Source organism: Oncorhynchus kisutch, linkage group LG15 (genome assembly GCF_002021735.2).
Source record: "Oncorhynchus kisutch isolate 150728-3 linkage group LG15, Okis_V2, whole genome shotgun sequence".
Taxonomy (NCBI): Eukaryota; Metazoa; Chordata; class Actinopteri; order Salmoniformes; family Salmonidae; genus Oncorhynchus; species Oncorhynchus kisutch.
The window spans coordinates 31,433,402-31,452,846 of NC_034188.2; the positions used below are offsets into that span (position 1 = coordinate 31,433,402).

Genomic DNA, 19,445 nt, shown 5'->3' on the forward strand with positions numbered 1-19,445 from the left:
CTACTTTGAAGAATCTAAAATTTATTTTGATTTGTTTAATACTTTTTTGGTTACTACAGGATTCCATGTGTTATTTGATAGTTATGATGTCTTCACTATTATTCTACAATGTAGAAAATTGGTAAAAATAAAGAAAAACCCTTGAATGAGTAGGTGTGTCCAAATTTTTGACTGGTACTGTATATATATATTTTTCAACTTCTATATGCCCAAGTAATTGATGGAGCACAGTCTGTGTGGGTTGGGACTGAGAGGGCACCTCCTTGGCTATGCAGTCCTCCTGAGAGTGGAGCTGTCTGAGACGAGCCCTCTCCAGACTGTCAGTCTGAGTCTGCAGGCTCTCTAAAACACAAACAAACAGGTTCAACATATATACACACACTAAGACAGAAGGTAAACAAATCCATCCTACAGAAGATACACATGAACTACTTTATGCGAATGCACACACATAATTAAAAAGCAGAGTTTATAGTTACTCAGAAGTGCAGCGTCTGGGTTGGCCACTAAGGGGGTGATGGAAACATAGGCACCATCCTTTGGGTTTCCTGATAAGATAAACAAATACTTAAAAACAAAGAAGAGCCATGTATAGATAGAAACTCCTTTTTTGACAATTAGAAATAGTTTCATAGAGGCCTTGTCCACTCTAGTGGTTCTACTTTCATAGAACTCATGATTAACAGTGCAAAATGTGAGGAAGTAGTCAGCTGGCACACTCCTGAGGCTGCTGGGACAGAAAGAGCTTCAGAGCCCCGTGGTCATCACACAGATCCACTAGCTCTGCAACACACATAGACACATTTAAGACAAATCTATCTGTCGTAGAGAGAACCAAGACTGGTTGAATATAACATGCTTGGTGTCCATTAGAGATGGCTGTTTGTGATTTACAGCTGATAGTCTTGCGATGGTCACACCCAGTCATCAGCAAGCCCCATTAATGTCAGTGCTAATGAGAGTGGTACTAGCATCACTACTGCAGGAGGCTTCCTCTTGGCTTTGCTCTAACCCAGCGTTGAGTGTAGCAGGAGGTGTAAGCAGACACCATTGGAGTTGAGCAGTGTGAAATATTTAACGCCAGCCTCTGGTGAACCCCCCCCACACGTTTCGGCACCCCCAACCAGATCCATGATTCTCACATCAACACTCTCCATCCACATTCCCTGCTTTAGCTACAACTGTGGCACTAAACTTTGGATAGACTTATGCCCCACCTTGCCTGTAAGAGCAATAGCCTTGGGGACCATTGGCACAGCATTTCAATCAGGAAACAGTCATCATCATCCCCCAGGCCTTCATTCCACCCTCCCTGATGACCCCTCCTCTGAACCCACCCGTCTCCAGCAGGCCCATCTTAGCTCTCATGTACTGCAGCAGGAGAAACACAGGGCAGTTGGTATTGGCCATTGTCTGCAAAAGGAGGATAGGATAGAAATAAGGAAATTATTTCACTGAAACACTGAAAAGATCAAATGTGAAACTAGTTGAATTCATAATATGACTTTGGTCTTACCTCTGTGTTTAATACAGATGAACATCATTCAAGAAGCTGTGAGAAACCGGAGTCCCTCGCGAGAATGAGAAGCCTAAGTCGCAAAAGATTTTTGATAAACATTCCATGGATTGGATACATGATTATGAAGTCATAATATTAATTGCGACGTTAAAGGAGATTGTTCTCTTTTTCTTTTGTTGGTCTTGTCAACAATTTGCTTCTTTCATTTTGGCGCCTGCTTACTGTCTGTCTTAATCTCTGTCTGAACAGGATGTGGTGTTAGTTTTGATGCCAGAGAGCAGTCCTACTCCTGCCTATGCCAGCCTTATTACAGTGTGCTGACTAGTGTCATGAGGCGTGAAGGACAAGCTGAATCACACTTACAGACAACACAACAACCGTATCAAGACAATAGCAAATATGAACAATAAACCAAGTCTTATAAAACAGATTTAATATACACTACATGGCCAAAGGTATGTGGACACTTGCTTGTTGAACATCTCATTCCAAAATCATGGGCATTAATATGGAGTTGGTCCCCTTTTAAGGAAAGGGCCTTCCCAAACGGTTGCCACAAAGTTGAAAGCACAGAATCGTCTAGAATATCATTGCATGCTGTAGGGTTGATTTCCCTTCACTAGAACTAAGGGGCCTAACTCAAACCATTAAAAACAGCCCCAGACCATTATTCCTCCTCCACCAAACTTTACAGTTGGTCCTATGCTTTGGGGCAGGTAGCATTCTTCTGGCATCCGCCAAATCCAGATTTGTCCGTCAAACTGCCAGATGGTGAAGCGTGACTCATCACTCCAGAGAACGCGTTTCCACTGCTCCAGAGTCCAATGGCAGCAAGCTTTATACCACTCCAGCCGATGCTTGGCATTGCGCATGGTAATCTTAGTCTTGTGTTTCGGCAGCTCGGCCATGGAAACCGATTTCATGAAGCTACCAATGAACAGTTATTGTGCTGACTTTGGTTCCAGAGGCAATTTGGAACTCGGTAGTGAGCGTTGCAAACGAGTGCTAAAGGCGGTCCCGTTCTGTGAGCTTGTGTGGCCGACCACTTCACAGTTGACCGGGCAGCTTTAGCAGGGCAGAAATTTGACGAACTGACGAATTGTCTCAAGGCTTAAACATCGTTCTTTAACCTGTCTCCTTCCCCTTCATCTACACTGATTGAAGTGGATTTAACAAGTGACACCAATAACCTGGTCAGTCTGTCATGGAAAGAGCAGGTTTTCTTAATGTTTTGTATACTTAGTGTACATCCATGTTTTTCTTCTCATTTCGAGTTTAAAATATACCCCTTACACCAGCATCCAATACCTAATCAGCCTGTCTCCAACTGGTTAAAATAGAACATGGCCAGATCAGACCTTTTAACAGACAGTGTATTTATCATCATTAGTCATTTAGGTCAACATTGGATCATTCAGAGATCCTCACTGAACTTCTGGAGAGTTTGCTGCACTGAAAGTAAAGGGGCTGAATAATTTTGCACGCCCAATTTTTCAGTTTTTGATTTGTTAAAAAAGTTTGAAATATCCAATAAATATTGTTCCACTTCATGATTGTGTCCCACTTGTTGTTGATTCTTCACAAAAAAATACAGTTTTATATCTTTATGTTTGAAGCCTGAAATGTGGCAAAAGGTCGCAAAGTTCATGGGGGCCGAATACTTTCGCAAGGCACTGTATATAATAAAAAATGTAAAAGGCAATTGGCCATTCCAGCACAGATAGAAACTTGGTTGCAGTTTATGTTCATAAAGCTAATAAGAAAATATGTTAAAATGACTTTAATATGGGAAAGATGTAACAATTTTTAATTTGCATCAAAAAGTGAGAATTGTATCAGAAATTGGAAAGTTCGGGAAAACATAAAGGAAAATCATCAGGTATGTAGAAAAAAATGTGTGTCCTGAAGAGCTTGTGAGTGTCGTAGAGGGAAACAAAGTATTTATTCGCTTCAGGAATGGGGTCATAATAGGTTTTTTATTGTATTTTTATTTGACCTTATTTAACTAGGCAAGTCAATTATGAACAAATTATTTTTACAATGACGGCCTACACCGGCCAAACCCAAACCCGGATGCTGCTGGGCCAATTGTGCGCCGTCCTATGGGACTCCTGATCACGGCCGGTTGTGATACAGCCCAGGATTGAACCAGTGTCTATTGTGACGCCTCTAGCACTGTGAATCAGTGCCTTAGACCGCTGCGCCACTAGGGAGCCCACTGCTCAAAAGCTGGAGCCAAATTTGCAGGAAGAAAACAGAATCCACAGTGTTTGTCATAAACGGAGATGGTCACAATTGCTTAATAGCGCATTATTAAACAAAATGATGATGATGTAAGGCCCCAGGCAATTGCCTGAGTTGGTATTAGCTCTGCATACTGATAGGAAAAACTAGAAGCCAGGCACGCGAGGCCCAGGTTACCCTCTGGCCACCGCACTTCCAGTTCATCGCAAAGATGAGGAGTTTCAGAGAGCAAACATCATAGCCATGGTGATCAACTGTACTCCGCTCCATCATGATCTGATGGAGCGGAAATCACAGGAGATATATGTGGTCGTTGCAGCAGCAGAGAAATATTTTGGGGTGAGAAACTTTAGTACAGAAGAGCTACAGGAAGTTGAGAGAAGGGGTTCAATCCTCCCAGACCGACAGCATGGTGTAGGATTGTTTAGGGCCAACTTAGTGGGATGGGGTGGTTGGTTTTTGGTTATAGTGTATAGGTGCTGGGTTAGATGGTGGTGCAATTTAATATTATCTCATTCACCATTTTTGTGACCAAAATTTGCAATCCCCACTCTGACCTGTGAAAGGCAGTATGCAACACAGCGTCTAGTCTGCTGGAAAGCCACATGAAGAAGAAGAAGAAGAAGAGCGCAACACATCTCCAGAGTCCATAACAGAACACTGAGTTGACCTCAGAGACTGCCCTCTGTTGGAATCATTGAACACCAAGGGCCCTGTCCAGGAAATTGGCAAAATGCTTTGGTTGTCCAGGTAAGAAGGATGAGAGAACAGCAAGGTCCATTGTCTTCAGGGTCTCAGTAAGAGTGCTGTGAAATCATTTGAGAAAAAAGGGTATGTTGACCCAATGAATTTCAATCACAGTTTGACAACTCTAGGACTTAATTAGCAGAAATGTACATATACAATATGTCAGATTGACCAAGTGAGTCCTCATGATCAAGTTGCACATGAGGATTTACACTGACCTGGGGGTGCAGTACAGTAGGTGTGAGTCTTGGTGTAGCTGTCTGGCCAGCTCTAGCTGGTGATTGTCCATTAGTTTGTCATTGACCACCACTAGCAGTGGCTTGTCTGCACCAAGGGTCTCCAGGCAACTACCTGCCCCTGAAAATACAAGACAAGTCAATATAATTCATCAACATCATAGACCAGCACAATGGTATGGTAGTTTACCTAGTTTGTTTCATTTCTTTAAAGATAGATACACACCAGCATGGCTGATAACCAGGTCGGCACATTTGATATTTTCAGCAATGGAATCCTTGAATCGGAAAGCCTCCAACGTAAGCTCGTGACAGCTGTCTGAATCTGGGAGAATGGAGCCTTGTCCAACCTGCAGGACCAAATGTTGATAGCCGCGGGCTTTCAACTCCTTCAAGAGAGAGATGCATAACGTTCTAAAAAAATATCTTAGTGCGAGGGTAGGTCTACTCAAATTATTATTGTCTAATTTTTAAGGACAGTTGGCTAGCTAGCTAACGTTAGTTTCTGTAGCTATCACATATCATACTCACTTGAACAGCTTCAGGGGAAGTAACACGTTCGATTAGGTCATCAAAGCTTGTTGTTCCTACAGTTACAAATACCCTCTTCATGGTTGCTCATGTATCAAATGTAATTTGCAGTACTTGTACTAAAGATGTCCCATGGGTTTGTTTACAAATTTCAGTAGCCTGGCGTCACGTGTTTCTTTCATTTCCTTGGCATTTCCGCTAAAGAATACATCACTCTGCCACCTACAGGTTTGGATATGAACTTGCAGTCTAGACATTTTTTTTCTTCATAAAAATAAGTGTGGCGGTGTTGATCTAAAGAAGAAAGAGTAGTTTGTCTATGACCATTTTGAAAATGTCTCCAGTAGGTAGGTTTCCATTTAATTGGCGACAGATTTTCTTGCGACTATTCTAGCATCCACATAAATAAATTATGCGCATTTCCCACTAGTGGGGTTTCCACCAAACGGATTTGTTGCCGATAAACATCAGTGCATGTATTATGTTTTATTTAACCTTTTAACTAGGCACAGGTTAAACAAATAAAAAACATACATGCACTGATTTCTATCGGCAACAAATACGTTTGGTTGATGATATAGTGCACACAACATTTACTTTTTCGCTTAAGTTCTATGTACCGAATAAAAATATAAATGTGTTTCCATCGCATTTTCAACTCCACGGTTAGTTTTGTCAAAACAAACCTGTTGTGTTAAATAGCAAACGTAGCTTACTCTGGTCTTTGCACGTGTTTTCTAGCTAACAGCTAGCATATACAGTGCGAGTAGGCTGTGCGGGTTGTTTTGTCTACTACATGATGAGATTATGGATAAAAACGATCATATTGTATCTGGCAAACGGCAGTCAAGCATCGACCATCATGTCACCAGAACAAGACCCTCAATATATTGGAAAGCAGCATCAAACTCATTACCGTGCACTTTCACCACCCTGTTAAATTAATCATAATTTATTTAATCTGTAACATAATAAAGTACATGGTTTCCCGAGTCGTAGTGGGAGGACCACAAGCCATATCATCGCGACTCCAAATGTACTTCGAGATGATTAACTCAATATTTGCGCATTAAGGCGTTTCCACTGGTATTTCCCGCATAATTGATTTTACCGACACAAAAAGATCCCAACATGTGGAACGAACAAATTATCTGTCGGCATTTATACAATTACGCAGACACTTCCTGTCTCCATCACAGCTGTTGTGGTTTTGTTTAATACAATGACTTTAGTCGTATAAAAACTGTGGATTTAAACGTTGTTTGACATGTAAAAATACATTTTAAAAAGCCTCCAGAGCTAGATTAGCTTTCAAATAATGTAGAGAATGCTGCCCTCTTGTGGCTGATTGTGTAACAGTATTTGGCCTTACTATATGCAACACAAAACGTTGCAGATAGAAATATACTATATAGAACAGACTACTCTTTCTACATGACAGAAACTCATATGTTCTACCACATATTCAGAATGGCCCAACCTCAAGGCCACTCAAGTCGGGTCATTTGAATATTGAGCCAGCTCAAAAAGTGCCAGTTCTCATTATGTGCAATGGAAGGACAGACAGCACTTTGCATAAAGGGATTTACATTTGATGTGAAGTAGGAAACAATATTCTATATATAGTGTTTCAGTCTGCAATGAAGTCTTAACCAGAAATGTAAGACCATTCGAATCAACATTCCAAACTTGTGACCACATGATCAGGTCAGTGTCCTTCAATCTTAGGATCAGATTTGTACTACATGGCAGTACTTGTGTTGAAGAGTTGAAAGTACGAGACAGAATGACCACACAGAAACCAACATAAGACTGAAATCATTTAAGGCTCTGTTAATTCAAAACTTACAACCAAAACAACTCACTGTAAAGTCAAAAAAAGCAAACCCAAAAGCAAGTATAAAAGAAAACTTTGATGATTGGATAACAATGTAATTAGATATTAATAAATAGGTTATGAGAAACTTAAAAAAAATATATATATAAAAGTTAGTTTAGGGCCAGAATTTGATCAAACCATGTAACATGATAGTCATAATCCAAATGACCGAGGAACCTGTATCTAAAGCAACCACACAGCTGTAATCAGAAAACAAACATGGATCTACAGTCAATTCAATGTGAATGTCTCATGCTTAGGGGCACATTGACCTGGCTTGACAACGCCTGTCAAAAAATAAAAATAGGGCCGCTTCTATGAAGCGTCAGTACAATTTTTATGAATGCACAGACAAGTCGTTTGTTCGACTCTTTTGGGGTCGGTAAAATGTATTGTGAGAAATAGCGGTGGAAACCCCTTTATGCGCAAATATTGATATAATAACCATCATATCGAAGTCAACTTGGAGTCACGCGATGATGTGGTCCTCCCACTACCACTCAGGAAACCATGCAGTTTATTAGCATACATATTAAATAATTGATGAATGTCACAGGGTGGTGAAAGTGCAAGGTGATCTTGATGTTCCTTTCCAATAAAAATCAAGGGTCTGATTCTGGTGACATGATGATCGATGCAAACATTTTGTTTTGTTATCCATAATAATGTAATGTAAACTAGCCTACCTGCACGGTCTCCGAGGTCTGTTAGTTAGAGTGCACGTGCCAAGACCAGAGTTGGCACATTTGCTATTTAACACAACAGTTGACAAAACTAACACGTTGAACTTTTGATTTTTATTCCATACATGAAAACGGTTGCAAAAAAGTACATTGTGTGTACTACGTCATCACGCAGTGATTTCTACCTGCAACAAGTCCGTTTATGAAAATCTGTCGCCAATTGGTCGGAAACCTAGCTAACAACTTGAAAATTAGGTGATTTGTTAAACACTGCTGTAGAGCACAGCAATCATATATTTACCACGGTTTGATTGAATTCTGTCCCGAGGCCCAAACCTGTATAATGGCTGTAATCACTTCAAAATGAGATATCAGATTTAACAAACCAATTCCAGTACAAAGTAAAACTAGGGGATATAATGACTGAGCAGCTTCAAAAAAGGGACGCTGTGGTCCCGAGCAGATCACTGCTCATTGCCCCAGCACTCCCCAACCCCAAATGAGAAAATAGAAATCCATAGACAACCCTTCATCCTCATAAATCTGTCCTATACATTGAAAAGTAGGTTTTCCCTGGGCCTAAACCATGAAGGCCAGTGAGTCTGCAGGTGAATGTGTTCCACAGTCTTGGGCAGGCTCAAGACTCCATTGAATTGGCTCATGAACAGACAAGAATCTGCCCTCTGGTAGGTAATACTGCCAGCTGGAGAGGTCAGAAGGTGTGATGGAGCTGAAGTGGTTCCTGGGGTCATAGGTCATCAAAGCAGGAACTTTACAACAATGGAAAAAGAAAAAGTACTGTGTTACTGAGAGTACAGCAAAGACTGAAAACAATAGGTGTTGAGACACTTGTAGATATGAAGATATTACTGAGTAATTAACGCCTTTACAATTAAGGAAATTAGCATTTCACCAATATGTAAACTGTGAAACTCACTTACAACGACCAATACCTCAATGTGTATGTCTGTGTGTCTGCTGCATGGGTGGGGAAGTTAGTTCTCACAGTGAAGAAAATCTGCTTCCTGTTTTGGAACATCAATTTATATTCAGGATGTTGCATTTTTCTTTGTCTGGGATCTGCCCTCTCTTGCTCATTGGTCTCTCGTCTCTGTATGTACATAACCATTCACTTCCCTCACTCCTCTTTTCTGCCCCTGTGCTCACTGCTCAGACAGTTGGCTTCTTCACGCCACATTCTTTGTCTGATCTAATGATAACAGGCTAAACTAACGGTTTTATCAGTCCGTGCAGCAAACCCCCTTTCCGTCTGCTTCTTCTAACAGCTGTCATATGGTTCCCTTGTGCCACCCCTGATCCTCTCATCTCCCTGCACATTTTTTCTACATGCATTACAAACTCTTCACTGCTGCTATCCATGCCCAGACGTCTTTTGACAACCTGTGAATTCTTGCCCGTTGTCAGTGAAAAGCCTATCAGTGTGCAATATCACTTCTTAGTGTTAGTGTGTGGAAGGTGAAGTATAGTGCTTTCAGCCTCTTACCTGGGAGAGAGTTGTGGAGAGGACAGTGTCCCCCTACTCCTTTACTGCACCACACAGGCCGTGCAGCACTGCTCCTGTTTCTCTGGCAGTGTGGCATAGTTCATCTGACGGACAATCTCAGCAAACAGCTCGTCCACCATGGTCTTGCTCTTGGCTGAGGTCTCAATGAAGGGGCAGCCCCACTCCTGAGCCAGGGCCCGACCGTCTGCACCTGCCACCTCCCTCTCAGACTCCAGGTCCACCTTGTTGCCCACCAGAATCAGTGGCACCTTCTCAAAGCGCTTGACCCGCACGATCTGGTCTCGCATCGGCCTGATGTCCTGGAGTTAGGGATGGATAGAAAGGAGATTCTCAGGAGCTGTGGGAAAACGTTTGTGCAACAACTATTGCTGCATAGCTCTTTGATGTATATCAATGAGTTAAGTAGCAGCCCATTGGCCATTCTTCCAACCTGTTGAGCTTATACAATTTTGGATTTAGCCCATAGGTGTAGGGATTAAGGCTATGGCTGGATCTCTGCAAATGGCTCCTGATTTGACAACAATGGGGTTACGACTCAAAATGATACGAAGACAACTGAGATGGCTCAGTACAATGCAACATGGGTACAACATGGGTACAATGCATCTTGATAGCTGGTGATGCTAGCAAGAGCTATGCTCCTTGACATGTGGGCAGGTATTGGTAACAGGTAATAAGGGCCTTTACCTGAAAAGACTGTTGATTGACGAGACTGTAGACAAGTATGAAACCCTGGCCGTTCTTGATGTACAGGTCTCTCATGGAGGCGAACTGTTCTGTCCCTGCCGTGTCAAGGATCTCCAACACCGAAGGCGACGAGTCCACTTCAATCTCTTTCCGATAGAAGTCCTCAATTGTAGGGTCATATTTTTCGATGAACGTGCCCGTGACAAACTGGACAGTCAGCGCGGACTTGCCAACGCCTCCGCTTCCCAACACAACCACTTTGTACTCCTTCATTAGGGTGCACGAGCTTGACCTGGGCTACTTAGCTGGCTAGCTGGATTGTTTTTCCTTTGACAACATTAAATCAAGCAAACCTTGAAAGCACTCCTCTGCAAACTAACAAGTGAACCTCAGTTAAAATGTTAACACGTATGCTTAACAGTTTGAAAACATAGAAGTTAAAACAAACACAAATCTGGTTAAATACATTAGTCTTGGACTGAGTAAGCTAGCTAGCAAAGTTGGCTAAATCCACAACGCCCCTCCATGCTCGCTCACGATAAGGAGCCTTATGCCAAATCCTACACAGACAGTAAATATACCTTGACACGAATAAGGGCAGTAGTTGCTTTAATCTGCCCCAAAACGGCGCATTAGATGGCTTGGTGGCTAACTAGTTAAGATGCACAATACGATAATGATTTCCTATTGTCCCCATTTATGGAGAGCATGTGAATGTGGCTTGCTCACATACTGTTCCACATCATAAACCATACCGGTGCCGCAAAAGCGCAATGCCAACGTCTGCCACGGCGGGTCCCTGTCCTTATCCCGAGCGGGCTGCACTGAACAGCCAGATAGCGTTTAGGAACCTTGGGCTGGAGTTTTAGTCCAATGCTGTCGACAGTACACTGCTTGCTGTTTAGGATGAGAATGTGGAAGACCTCCCACTCCCTTCCCTAATTTCGTCCTCACGGCCTCTCCCGACTGATACTGCCTCACCCTCGCGACCACCACTGAGCTGTAATGTCTTGTGGAACCGAGTATGTTAGCAGCTCGTATTTTCTTTCCAAATCTATAAAATGAGGGAGCACCAAATATGTGGTACGAATAGTATATGTTCTAGTCCTCAGCAGGGACATTAAAACGATACCCGACAATCCAAAATGCAGGCCATAATGTAAAGGAAGGACCTGGTGGGGAATGTGCAATTTAATTGGTCCTTGAAGAGCTATTGGCATTCCCATTGGTTAAACTATAAATTCAGGCGGGACAGTAGATCGAAACGTTTGAACGTTTAGAATTTGCACGTAGAAATGTGCTGCATAGAATGGAACTTTCAGGATTCAATTTTAACATTTAGTGAGCTATTTACAGAAACTATGTTATATGTTATTGGCAATAAATAATTTGTCTGATATGTCATATATTTTGTGTGTGAATTTATAACTGTGCTCAAGGTTTTCCCAGTAGGTGGAATGGGAGACTCCAAACATTGATGTGAATTTGTGTTCTCATCTGCTTTTGACCTCTTTTTCTGGATGATTTTGCTCAGGATTCTATTCTATTTTTATGAATGTAAGGTTGACCTCTGTTGATAAGTGTATCAGCCATGCCACAGAGCATAGTCAATGGGCTAGGGCACAAAACAAAACAGATAACCATAGGAGTGAAACTAACTTCGAACAGGGACACAGACACACTGCTACATTGCCTTTCTCATTTTACAATGAAAAAACCCGAACAATACCAAACTACTCATGAACCATTAAGAGAGATCACCATTTATGTGCTTTATTACAATGTAAAACAAAAATAAAATAAGTCATACATGTATTTCTATCCTTTTATTTATACATATTGAAAATAACTGGTATGTAGCACAGTTCTCTAGCACATACAAGTGCAAGCTAAATATCTGTAGCTGTTCATTTATTAGTAAATTTTGGGAGCTCTGACTCTTATTTATTCTACTGGAAGGCTGTCCTCTCCTCTGCTTACAGTAGAAAGGCCTTGGAGCGATCCACTGAGACGCAGTGAGCGCACGACAAAAGACAGGAAAACAGTGACCATGTTTCGGGCGACTAACATGCATTTCCCCACGATCAACTGATCCTAATGTTATTCCACAGACAGCCAGCAGGGGGAACTCCAGACTCGCAGGTTTTTCTGCTATCATACACCCAAAACTCACTAACCCAACAATACAACTATTTCCACCACTGGGCATACTGCAGTCACTACTTCAACCTTTACTGAACTACCATGAAAAATACTTTTAGACAGCTGAAGCAAGCATACTTTAAAAAAAGTATCCTTTCTTACGGACGAGGGATTTGGCAGTGCGGTCATTGAGATGTCATACTTCTTGTTTTAGGCACAGGGGGATTAGCTCAAATGGTAGAGCGCTCGCTTAGCATGCGAGAGGTAGCGGGATCGATGCCCGCATCCTCCAATTACTTTGTTTGGTTCAATCAGCACACATTGTTGTTGTAGCTCTGGACTAACAAATTGAATCAAGTGTGGTTGTCTGGCTCTAAAATGTAAATGTGAATTGCTGCGGCTACCCGAAGACAATAGCTGGGAACAACTAGTGTCAGGTAGAGCGTGGTGACAAGTTAAAATATTAATTCAAAATAGACCTACCAGTAGACAACGCTTTCGTGGCTGTTAATAATATATTAGGCTAAGTACTGTTTTATACTCTGTACTTTCAATTGTTTTGAGTTTATGACATTTTTCTCATGCAGTGTTTTAATGGGATTATTTAGGGACAGTTCAAAAATTACTGGGTGAGTGGGGGCTTGTAGCTCTCAAACTCTAGGGGTGTTTTTCCAAACATACTACCATGCTCCACACTCATGCTCCGATTGTATTCTCCACTCCGTTCTCTTGAGTACGTTTTTGTGTGGACGCGAGTGAGGAGAATGCATAAAGCAATACATTTAAGAAGCACTCGCACTCCCCCTACTGTATTACCTCACGCTTCACCACCCCATTCACTGAACCTCCTTCCAGCCAGGACAATGGCAACAATAGACGAATCAAGATATACACAAAGCAAACGTTTGACTTCACAATTATCAGCTAGATATGGGCAACTAACATGCATTTCCCCACGATCAACTGATCCTAATGTTATTCCACAGACAGCCAGCAGGGGGAACTCCAGACTCGCAGGTTTTTCTGCTATCATACACCCAAAACTCACTAACCCAACAATACAACTATTTCCACCACTGGGCATACTGCAGTCACTACTTCAACCTTTACTGAACTACCATGAAAAATACTTTTAGACAGCTGAAGCAAGCATACTTTAAAAAAAGTATCATTTCTTATGGACGAGGGATTTGGCAGTGCGGTCATTGAGATTTCATACTTCTTGTTGGAGGCACAGGGGGATTAGCTCAAATGGTAGAGCGCTTGCTTAGCATGCGAGAGGTAGCGGGATCGATGCCCTCATCCTCCAAATATTTAGTTTGGTTCAATCAGCACACATTGATGTTGTAGCTCTGGATACTAACCCAACAATACAACTATTTCCACCACTGGGCTTACTCCAGTCACTACTTCAACCTTTACTGAACTACCATGAAAAATACTTTTAGACAGCTGAAGCAAGCATACTTTAAAAAAAGTATCCTTTCTTATGGACGAGGAATTTGGCAGTGCGGTCATTGAGATTTCATACTTCTTGTTGGAGGCACAGGGGGATTAGCTCAAATGGTAGAGCGCTTGCTTAGCATGCGAGAGGTAGCGGGATCGATGCCTGCATCCTCCAAATATTTGGTTTGGTTCAATCAGCACACATTGTTGTTGTAGCTCTGGATACTAACCCAACAATACAACTATTCCCACCACTGGTCTTACTCCAGTCACTACTTCAACCTTTACTGAACTACCATGAAAAATACTTTTAGACAGCTGGATCAAGCATACTTTAAAAAAAGTATCCTTTCTTATGGACGAGGGATTTGGCAGTGCGGTCATTGAGATTTCATACTTCTTGTTGGAGGCACAGGGGGGTTAGCTCAAATGGTAGAGCGCTTGCTTAGCATGCGAGAGGTAGCGGGATCGATGCCCTCATCCTCCAAATATTTAGTTTGGTTCAATCAGCACACATTGATGTTGTAGCTCTGGATACTAACCCAACAATACAACTATTTCCACCACTGGGCTTACTCCAGTCACTACTTCAACCTTTACTGAACTACCATGAAAAATACTTTTAGACAGCTGAAGCAAGCATACTTTAAAAAAAGTATCCTTTCTTATGGACGAGGAATTTGGCAGTGCGGTCATTGAGATTTCATACTTCTTGTTGGAGGCACAGGGGGATTAGCTCAAATGGTAGAGCGCTTGCTTAGCATGCGAGAGGTAGCGGGATCGATGCCTGCATCCTCCAAATATTTGGTTTGGTTCAATCAGCACACATTGTTGTTGTAGCTCTGGATACTAACCCAACAATACAACTATTCCCACCACTGGTCTTACTCCAGTCACTACTTCAACCTTTACTGAACTACCATGAAAAATACTTTTAGACAGCTGGATCAAGCATACTTTAAAAAAAGTATCCTTTCTTATGGACGAGGGATTTGGCAGTGCGGTCATTGAGATTTCATACTTCTTGTTGGAGGCACAGGGGGGTTAGCTCAAATGGTAGAGCGCTTGCTTAGCATGCGAGAGGTAGCGGGATCGATGCCTGCATCCTCCAAATATTTGGTTTGGTTCAATCAGCACACATTGTTGTTGTAGCTCTGGATACTAACCCAACAATATAACTATTTCCACCACTGGTCTTACTCCAGTCACTACTTCAACCTTTACTGAACTACCATGAAAAATACTTTTAGACAGCTGAAGCAAGCATGGCACTGCGGTCATTGAGATTTCATACTTTTTGTTTTAGGCACAGGGGGATTAGCTCAAATGGTAGAGCGCTCGCTTAGCATGCGAGAGGTAGCGGGATCGATTCCCGCATCCTACAATTATGTTGTTTGGTTCAATCAGCACACATTGTTGTTGTAGCTCTGGATACTAACCCGACAATACAACTATTTCCACCACTGGGCATACTCCAGTCTCTACTTCAACCTTTACTGAACTACCATGAAAAATACTTTTAGACAGCTGAAGCAAGCATACTTTTTAAAAAGTATCCGTTCTTATGGGCGAGGGATTTGGTAGTGCGGTCATTAAGATTTCATACTTCTTGTTTTAGGCACAGGGGGATTAGCTCAAATGGTAGAGCGCTCGCTTAGCATGCGAGAGGTAGTGGTATCGATGCCCGCATCCTCCTATTACTTTGTTTGGTTCAATCAGCACACATTGTTGTTGTAGCTTGGGATACTAACCCAACAATACAACTATTTCCACCACTGGGCTTACTGCAGTCACTACTTCAACCTTTACTGAACTACCATGAAAAATACTTTTAGACAGCTGAAGCAAGCATACTTTTAAAATAAGTATCCTTTCTTATGGACGAGGGATTTGGCAGTGCGGTCATTGAGATTTCATACTTCTTGTTGGAGGCACAGGTGGATTAGCTCAAATGGTAGAGTGTTAGCTTAGCATGCGAGAGGTACCTGGATCGATGCCCGCATCCTCCAATTACTTTGTTTGGTTCAATCAGCCCACATTGTTGTTGTAGCTCTCGACTAACAAATTGAATCAAGTGTGCTTGTCTGGCTCTAAAATGTAAATGTGAATTGCTGCGGCTTCCCGAGGTCGATAGTTGGGAACAACTAGTGTCAGGTAGAGCGTGGTGACGAGTTGAAATATTAATTCAAAATAGACCTACCAGTAGACAACGCTATCGTGGCTGTCAATAATATATTAGGCTAAGTACTGTTTTATACTCTGTACTTTCAATTGTTTTGAGTTTCAATTGTTGATACTTTAAAAAAAGTATCCTTTCTTATGGAGGAGGGATTTGGCAGTGCGGTCATTGAGATTTCATACTTCTTGTTGGAGGCACAGGGGGATTAGCTCAAATGGTAGAGTGCTAGCTTAGCATGCGAGAGGTACCTGGATCGATGCCCGCATCCTCCAAATATTTGGTTTGGTTCAATCAGCACACATTGTTGTTGTAGCTCTGGATACTAACCCAACAATACAACTATTTCCACCACTGGGCTTACTCAAGTCACTACTACAACCTTTACTGAACTACCATGAAAAATACTATTAGACAGCTGAAGCAAGCATACTTTAAAAAAAGTATCCTTTCTTATGGATGAGGGATTTGGCAGTGCGGTCATTGAGATTTCATACTTCTTTTTGGAGGCACAGGGGGATTAGCTCAAATGGTAGAGTGCTCGCTTAGCATGCGAGAGGTAGTGGGATCGTTGCCCGCAGCCTCCAAATATTTGGTTTGGTTCAATCAGCACACATTGTTTTTGTACCTCTGGATACTAACCCAACAATACAACTATTTCCACCACTGGGCTTACTGCAGTCACTACTTCAACCTTTACTGAACTACCATGAAAAATACTTTTAGACAGCTGAAGCAAGCATACTTTTTAATAAGTATCCTTTCTTATGGACGAGGGATTTGGCAGTGCGGTCATTGAGATTTCATACTTCTTTTTGGAGGCACAGGGGGATTAGCTCAAATGGTAGAGTGCTCGCTTAGCATGCGAGAGCTAGTGGGATCGTTGCCCGCATCCTAAAAAATTTGGTTTGGTTCAATCAGCACACATTGTTGTTGTACCTCTGGATACTAACCCAACAATACAACTATTTCCACCACTGGGCTTACTCCAGTCACTACTTCAACATTTACTGAACTACCATGAAAAATAATTTTAGACAGCTGAAGCAAGCATACTTTTTAAAAAGTATCCGTTCTTATGGACGAGGGATTTGGCAGTGCGGTCATTGAGATTTCATACTTCTTGTTTTAGGCACAGGGGGATTAGCTCAAACGGTAGAGCGCTCGCTTACCATGCGAGAGGTAGCGGGATTGATGCCCGCATCCTCCAATTACTTTGTTTGGTTCAATCAGCACACATTGTTGTTGTAGCTCTGGACTAACATATTGAATCAAGTGCGCTTGTCTGGCTCTAAAATGTAAATGTGAATTGTTGCGGCTACCCGAGGACGATAGCTGGGAACAACTAGTGTCAGGTAGAGCGTGGTGACGAGTTGAAATATTAATTCAAAATAGACCTACCAGTAGACAACGCTATCGTGGCTGTCAATAATATATTAGGCTAAGTACTGTTTTATACTCTGTTCTTTCAATTGTTTTGAGTTTATGACATTTTTCTCATGCAGTGTTCTAACGAGATTATTTAGGGACAGTTCAAATATTACTGGGTGAGTGGGGGCTTGTAGCTCTCAAACTCTAGGGGTGTTTTTCCAAACATACTACCATGCTCCACACTACTGTATTACCTCACGCTTCACCACCCCATTCACTGAACCTCCTTCCAGCCAGGACAATGGCAACAATAGACGAATCAAGATATACACAAAGCAAACGTTTGACTTCACAATTATCAGCTAGATATGTGAATCGTAACAATTTAGCTAGCCAGATAGCTAAACAGGACAAAAATGACCTAAAACGTATAATATGTAAGATAGATGTCAATTCTTCATGGTTACATTAGCTAGCTAACAATGCTTTGTGGCTATCTGGCTAGTTAACAGTACTAGTAGCTAGCCAGTCAGCCCTATTGACTAATTATGGGCTTGCGATCTAAGGTACTTAGGCAGGTAACGTTAAACATGCCGAACAATACCAAATTACTCATGAACCATTAAGAGGGATCCCCATTGAAGTGCTTTATTAAAAGGTAAAACAAAAAGAGCAGGAGTCATGCATATATTTGTATCTCTATATTTATACATATTGAAAATAATTGGTATGTAGCACAGTTTTCTAGCACATACAAGTGCAAGCTAAGTATCTGAAGTGAACTGCCTTACTGCCTCAACTCCTCTCTAACTACAGACTCCATCACTCTCCATCTTATTATTATCATCTGAAGCTTTGGAAGCCATCGGCCAAGTATGTACCAGATCACTTTGAGTTTATTTGAGTTTTTAAAGCTACTTTGAGATTTGGTGTGTAATGAAAAGTGCTATATAGAATAAATCATTATTATTATTATTTATCCTACAGGGGAGGAGGAGCCCTTGTCATAATGGCTTTGCGATATGATGGACAGCCTTCTTTTTGCTACTAAACAGGTCCTAATATCTTAGTCTGTGTGCCAGTTCATTTTCTCTTTTGACTTTGTTGTGGCAAGCAGAAACACACTGGAATTTAGGAAATCCCACCAAACCACCGAATTTTTACATAAATTAAAGGGACAAATTATGTGGTCGCTTGGGGTAATGCAAAAATCCCCTTTGGTTATCACATGTAGGCACATGTGTAGTTTATGAGACAGATCTTTGATTTAGTAGCTGTTCATTTGTTAGTAAATGTTGGGAGCTGTGACTCTTATTTATTCTACTGGAAGGCTGTCCTCTCCTCTGCTTACAGTAGAAAGGCCTTGGAGCGATCCACTGAGACGCAGTGAGCATAAGCATGACAAAAGACAGGAAAACAGTGACCATGTTTCGGGCGACTAACATGCATTTCCCCACGATCAACTGACCCTAATGTTATTCCACAGACAGCCAGCAGGGGGAACTCCAGACTCGCCAGTTTTTCAGCTATCATACACCCAAAACTCACTAACCCAACAATACAACTATTTCCACCACTGGGCTTACTGCAGTCACTACTTCAACCTTTACTGAACTACCATGAAAATACTTTTAGACAGCTGAAGCAAGCATGCGAGAGGTAGCGGGATCGATGCCCGCATCCTCCAAATATTTGGTTTGGTTCAATCAGCACACATTGTTGTTGTAGCTCTGGATACTAACCCAACAATACAACTATTTCCACCACTGGGCTTACTCCAGTCACTACTTCAACCTTTACTGAACTACCATGAAAAATCCTTTTAGACAGCTGAAGCAAGCATACTTTAAAAAAAGTATCCTTTCTTATGGACGAGGGATTTGGCAGTGCGGTCATTGAGATTTCATACTTCTTTTCGGAGGCACAGGGGGATTAGCTCAAATGGTAGAGTGCTCGCTTAGCATGCGAGAGGTAGCGGGATCGATGCCCGCATCCTCCAATTACTTTGTTTGGTTCAATCAGCACACATTGTTGTTGTAGCTCTGGACTAACAAATTGAATCAAGTGTGCTTGTCTGGCTCTAAAATGTAAATGTGAATTGCTGCGGCTACCCGAGGACAATAGCTGGGAACAACTAGTGTCAGGTAGAGCGTGGTGACGAGTTGAAATATTAATTCAAAATAGACCTACCAGTAGACAATGCTATCGTGGCTGTTAATAATATATTAGGCTAAGTACTGTTTTATACTCTGTTCTTTC

The 19,445-nt window shown here is 41.8% G+C and overlaps 2 protein-coding genes and 4 non-coding genes across 7 annotated transcripts; 4 read left to right on the forward strand and 2 right to left on the reverse strand.

The window, feature by feature from the left end:
• Positions 1-3,284: 3,284 nt before the first annotated feature.
• On the reverse strand, positions 3,285-5,481 carry zgc:92907 (UDP-N-acetylglucosamine transferase subunit ALG13 homolog). Its single transcript, XM_020502403.2, has 4 exons — positions 5,278-5,481; positions 4,973-5,135; positions 4,729-4,867; positions 3,285-4,569 (listed from the first exon to the last, which is right to left on the reverse strand). Exons 1-4 carry the CDS (start codon positions 5,356-5,358, stop codon positions 4,458-4,460), a joined length of 495 nt encoding a protein of 164 aa, XP_020357992.1. The 5' UTR covers positions 5,359-5,481; the 3' UTR covers positions 3,285-4,457.
• A 2,453-nt stretch (positions 5,482-7,934) lies between these two features.
• Positions 7,935-11,220, reverse strand: rap2c (RAP2C, member of RAS oncogene family). 2 transcript variants are annotated; one of them, XR_004203035.1, is made up of 4 exons: positions 10,052-11,220; positions 9,344-9,663; positions 8,781-8,864; positions 7,935-8,609 (listed from the first exon to the last, which is right to left on the reverse strand). XR_004203035.1 is itself a non-coding variant. In XM_020502404.2 (3 exons), the coding sequence occupies exons 1-2, from the start codon at positions 10,322-10,324 to the stop codon at positions 9,385-9,387; spliced, it is 552 nt and encodes a 183-aa protein (XP_020357993.1). In that variant the 5' UTR covers positions 10,325-11,220; the 3' UTR covers positions 7,935-8,609; positions 9,344-9,384. The 2 variants fall into 2 exon arrangements, 1 of the variants encoding a protein (XP_020357993.1); XM_020502404.2 differs by lacking the exon at positions 8,781-8,864.
• A 1,192-nt stretch (positions 11,221-12,412) lies between these two features.
• Positions 12,413-12,485, forward strand: trnaa-agc (transfer RNA alanine (anticodon AGC)). The gene has a single exon. It is a non-coding gene; the product is annotated as a tRNA-Ala (tRNA).
• Positions 12,486-14,950: 2,465 nt separating this feature from the next.
• On the forward strand, positions 14,951-15,023 carry trnaa-agc (transfer RNA alanine (anticodon AGC)). The gene has a single exon. It is a non-coding gene; the product is annotated as a tRNA-Ala (tRNA).
• Positions 15,024-16,952: 1,929 nt separating this feature from the next.
• Positions 16,953-17,025, forward strand: trnag-acc (transfer RNA glycine (anticodon ACC)). The gene has a single exon. It is a non-coding gene; the product is annotated as a tRNA-Gly (tRNA).
• Positions 17,026-19,112: 2,087 nt separating this feature from the next.
• Positions 19,113-19,185, forward strand: trnaa-agc (transfer RNA alanine (anticodon AGC)). Its single transcript has one exon. It is a non-coding gene; the product is annotated as a tRNA-Ala (tRNA).
• The last annotated feature ends 260 nt before the right edge of the window (positions 19,186-19,445 follow it).

What these genes read in the sequence shown, in the direction of transcription:
- zgc:92907 (XM_020502403.2), bottom strand. Translation starts at nt 5,358, where the DNA reads ATGAAGAGGGTATTTGTAACTGTAGGAACAACAAGCTTTGATGACCTA. An exon ending in CCTGGTTATCAGCCATGCTG is followed by an intron (nt 4,868 to 4,972) that starts GTGTGTATCTAT and finishes TTGTATTTTCAG; the next exon opens with GGGCAGGTAGTTGCCTGGAG. An exon ending in CTACTGTACTGCACCCCCAG is followed by an intron (nt 4,570 to 4,728) that starts GTCAGTGTAAAT and finishes ATGATTTCACAG; the next exon opens with CACTCTTACTGAGACCCTGA.
- rap2c (XM_020502404.2), bottom strand. Translation starts at nt 10,324, where the DNA reads ATGAAGGAGTACAAAGTGGTTGTGTTGGGAAGCGGAGGCGTTGGCAAG. An exon ending in TCAATCAACAGTCTTTTCAG is followed by an intron (nt 9,664 to 10,051) that starts GTAAAGGCCCTT and finishes CCCTAACTCCAG; the next exon opens with GACATCAGGCCGATGCGAGA.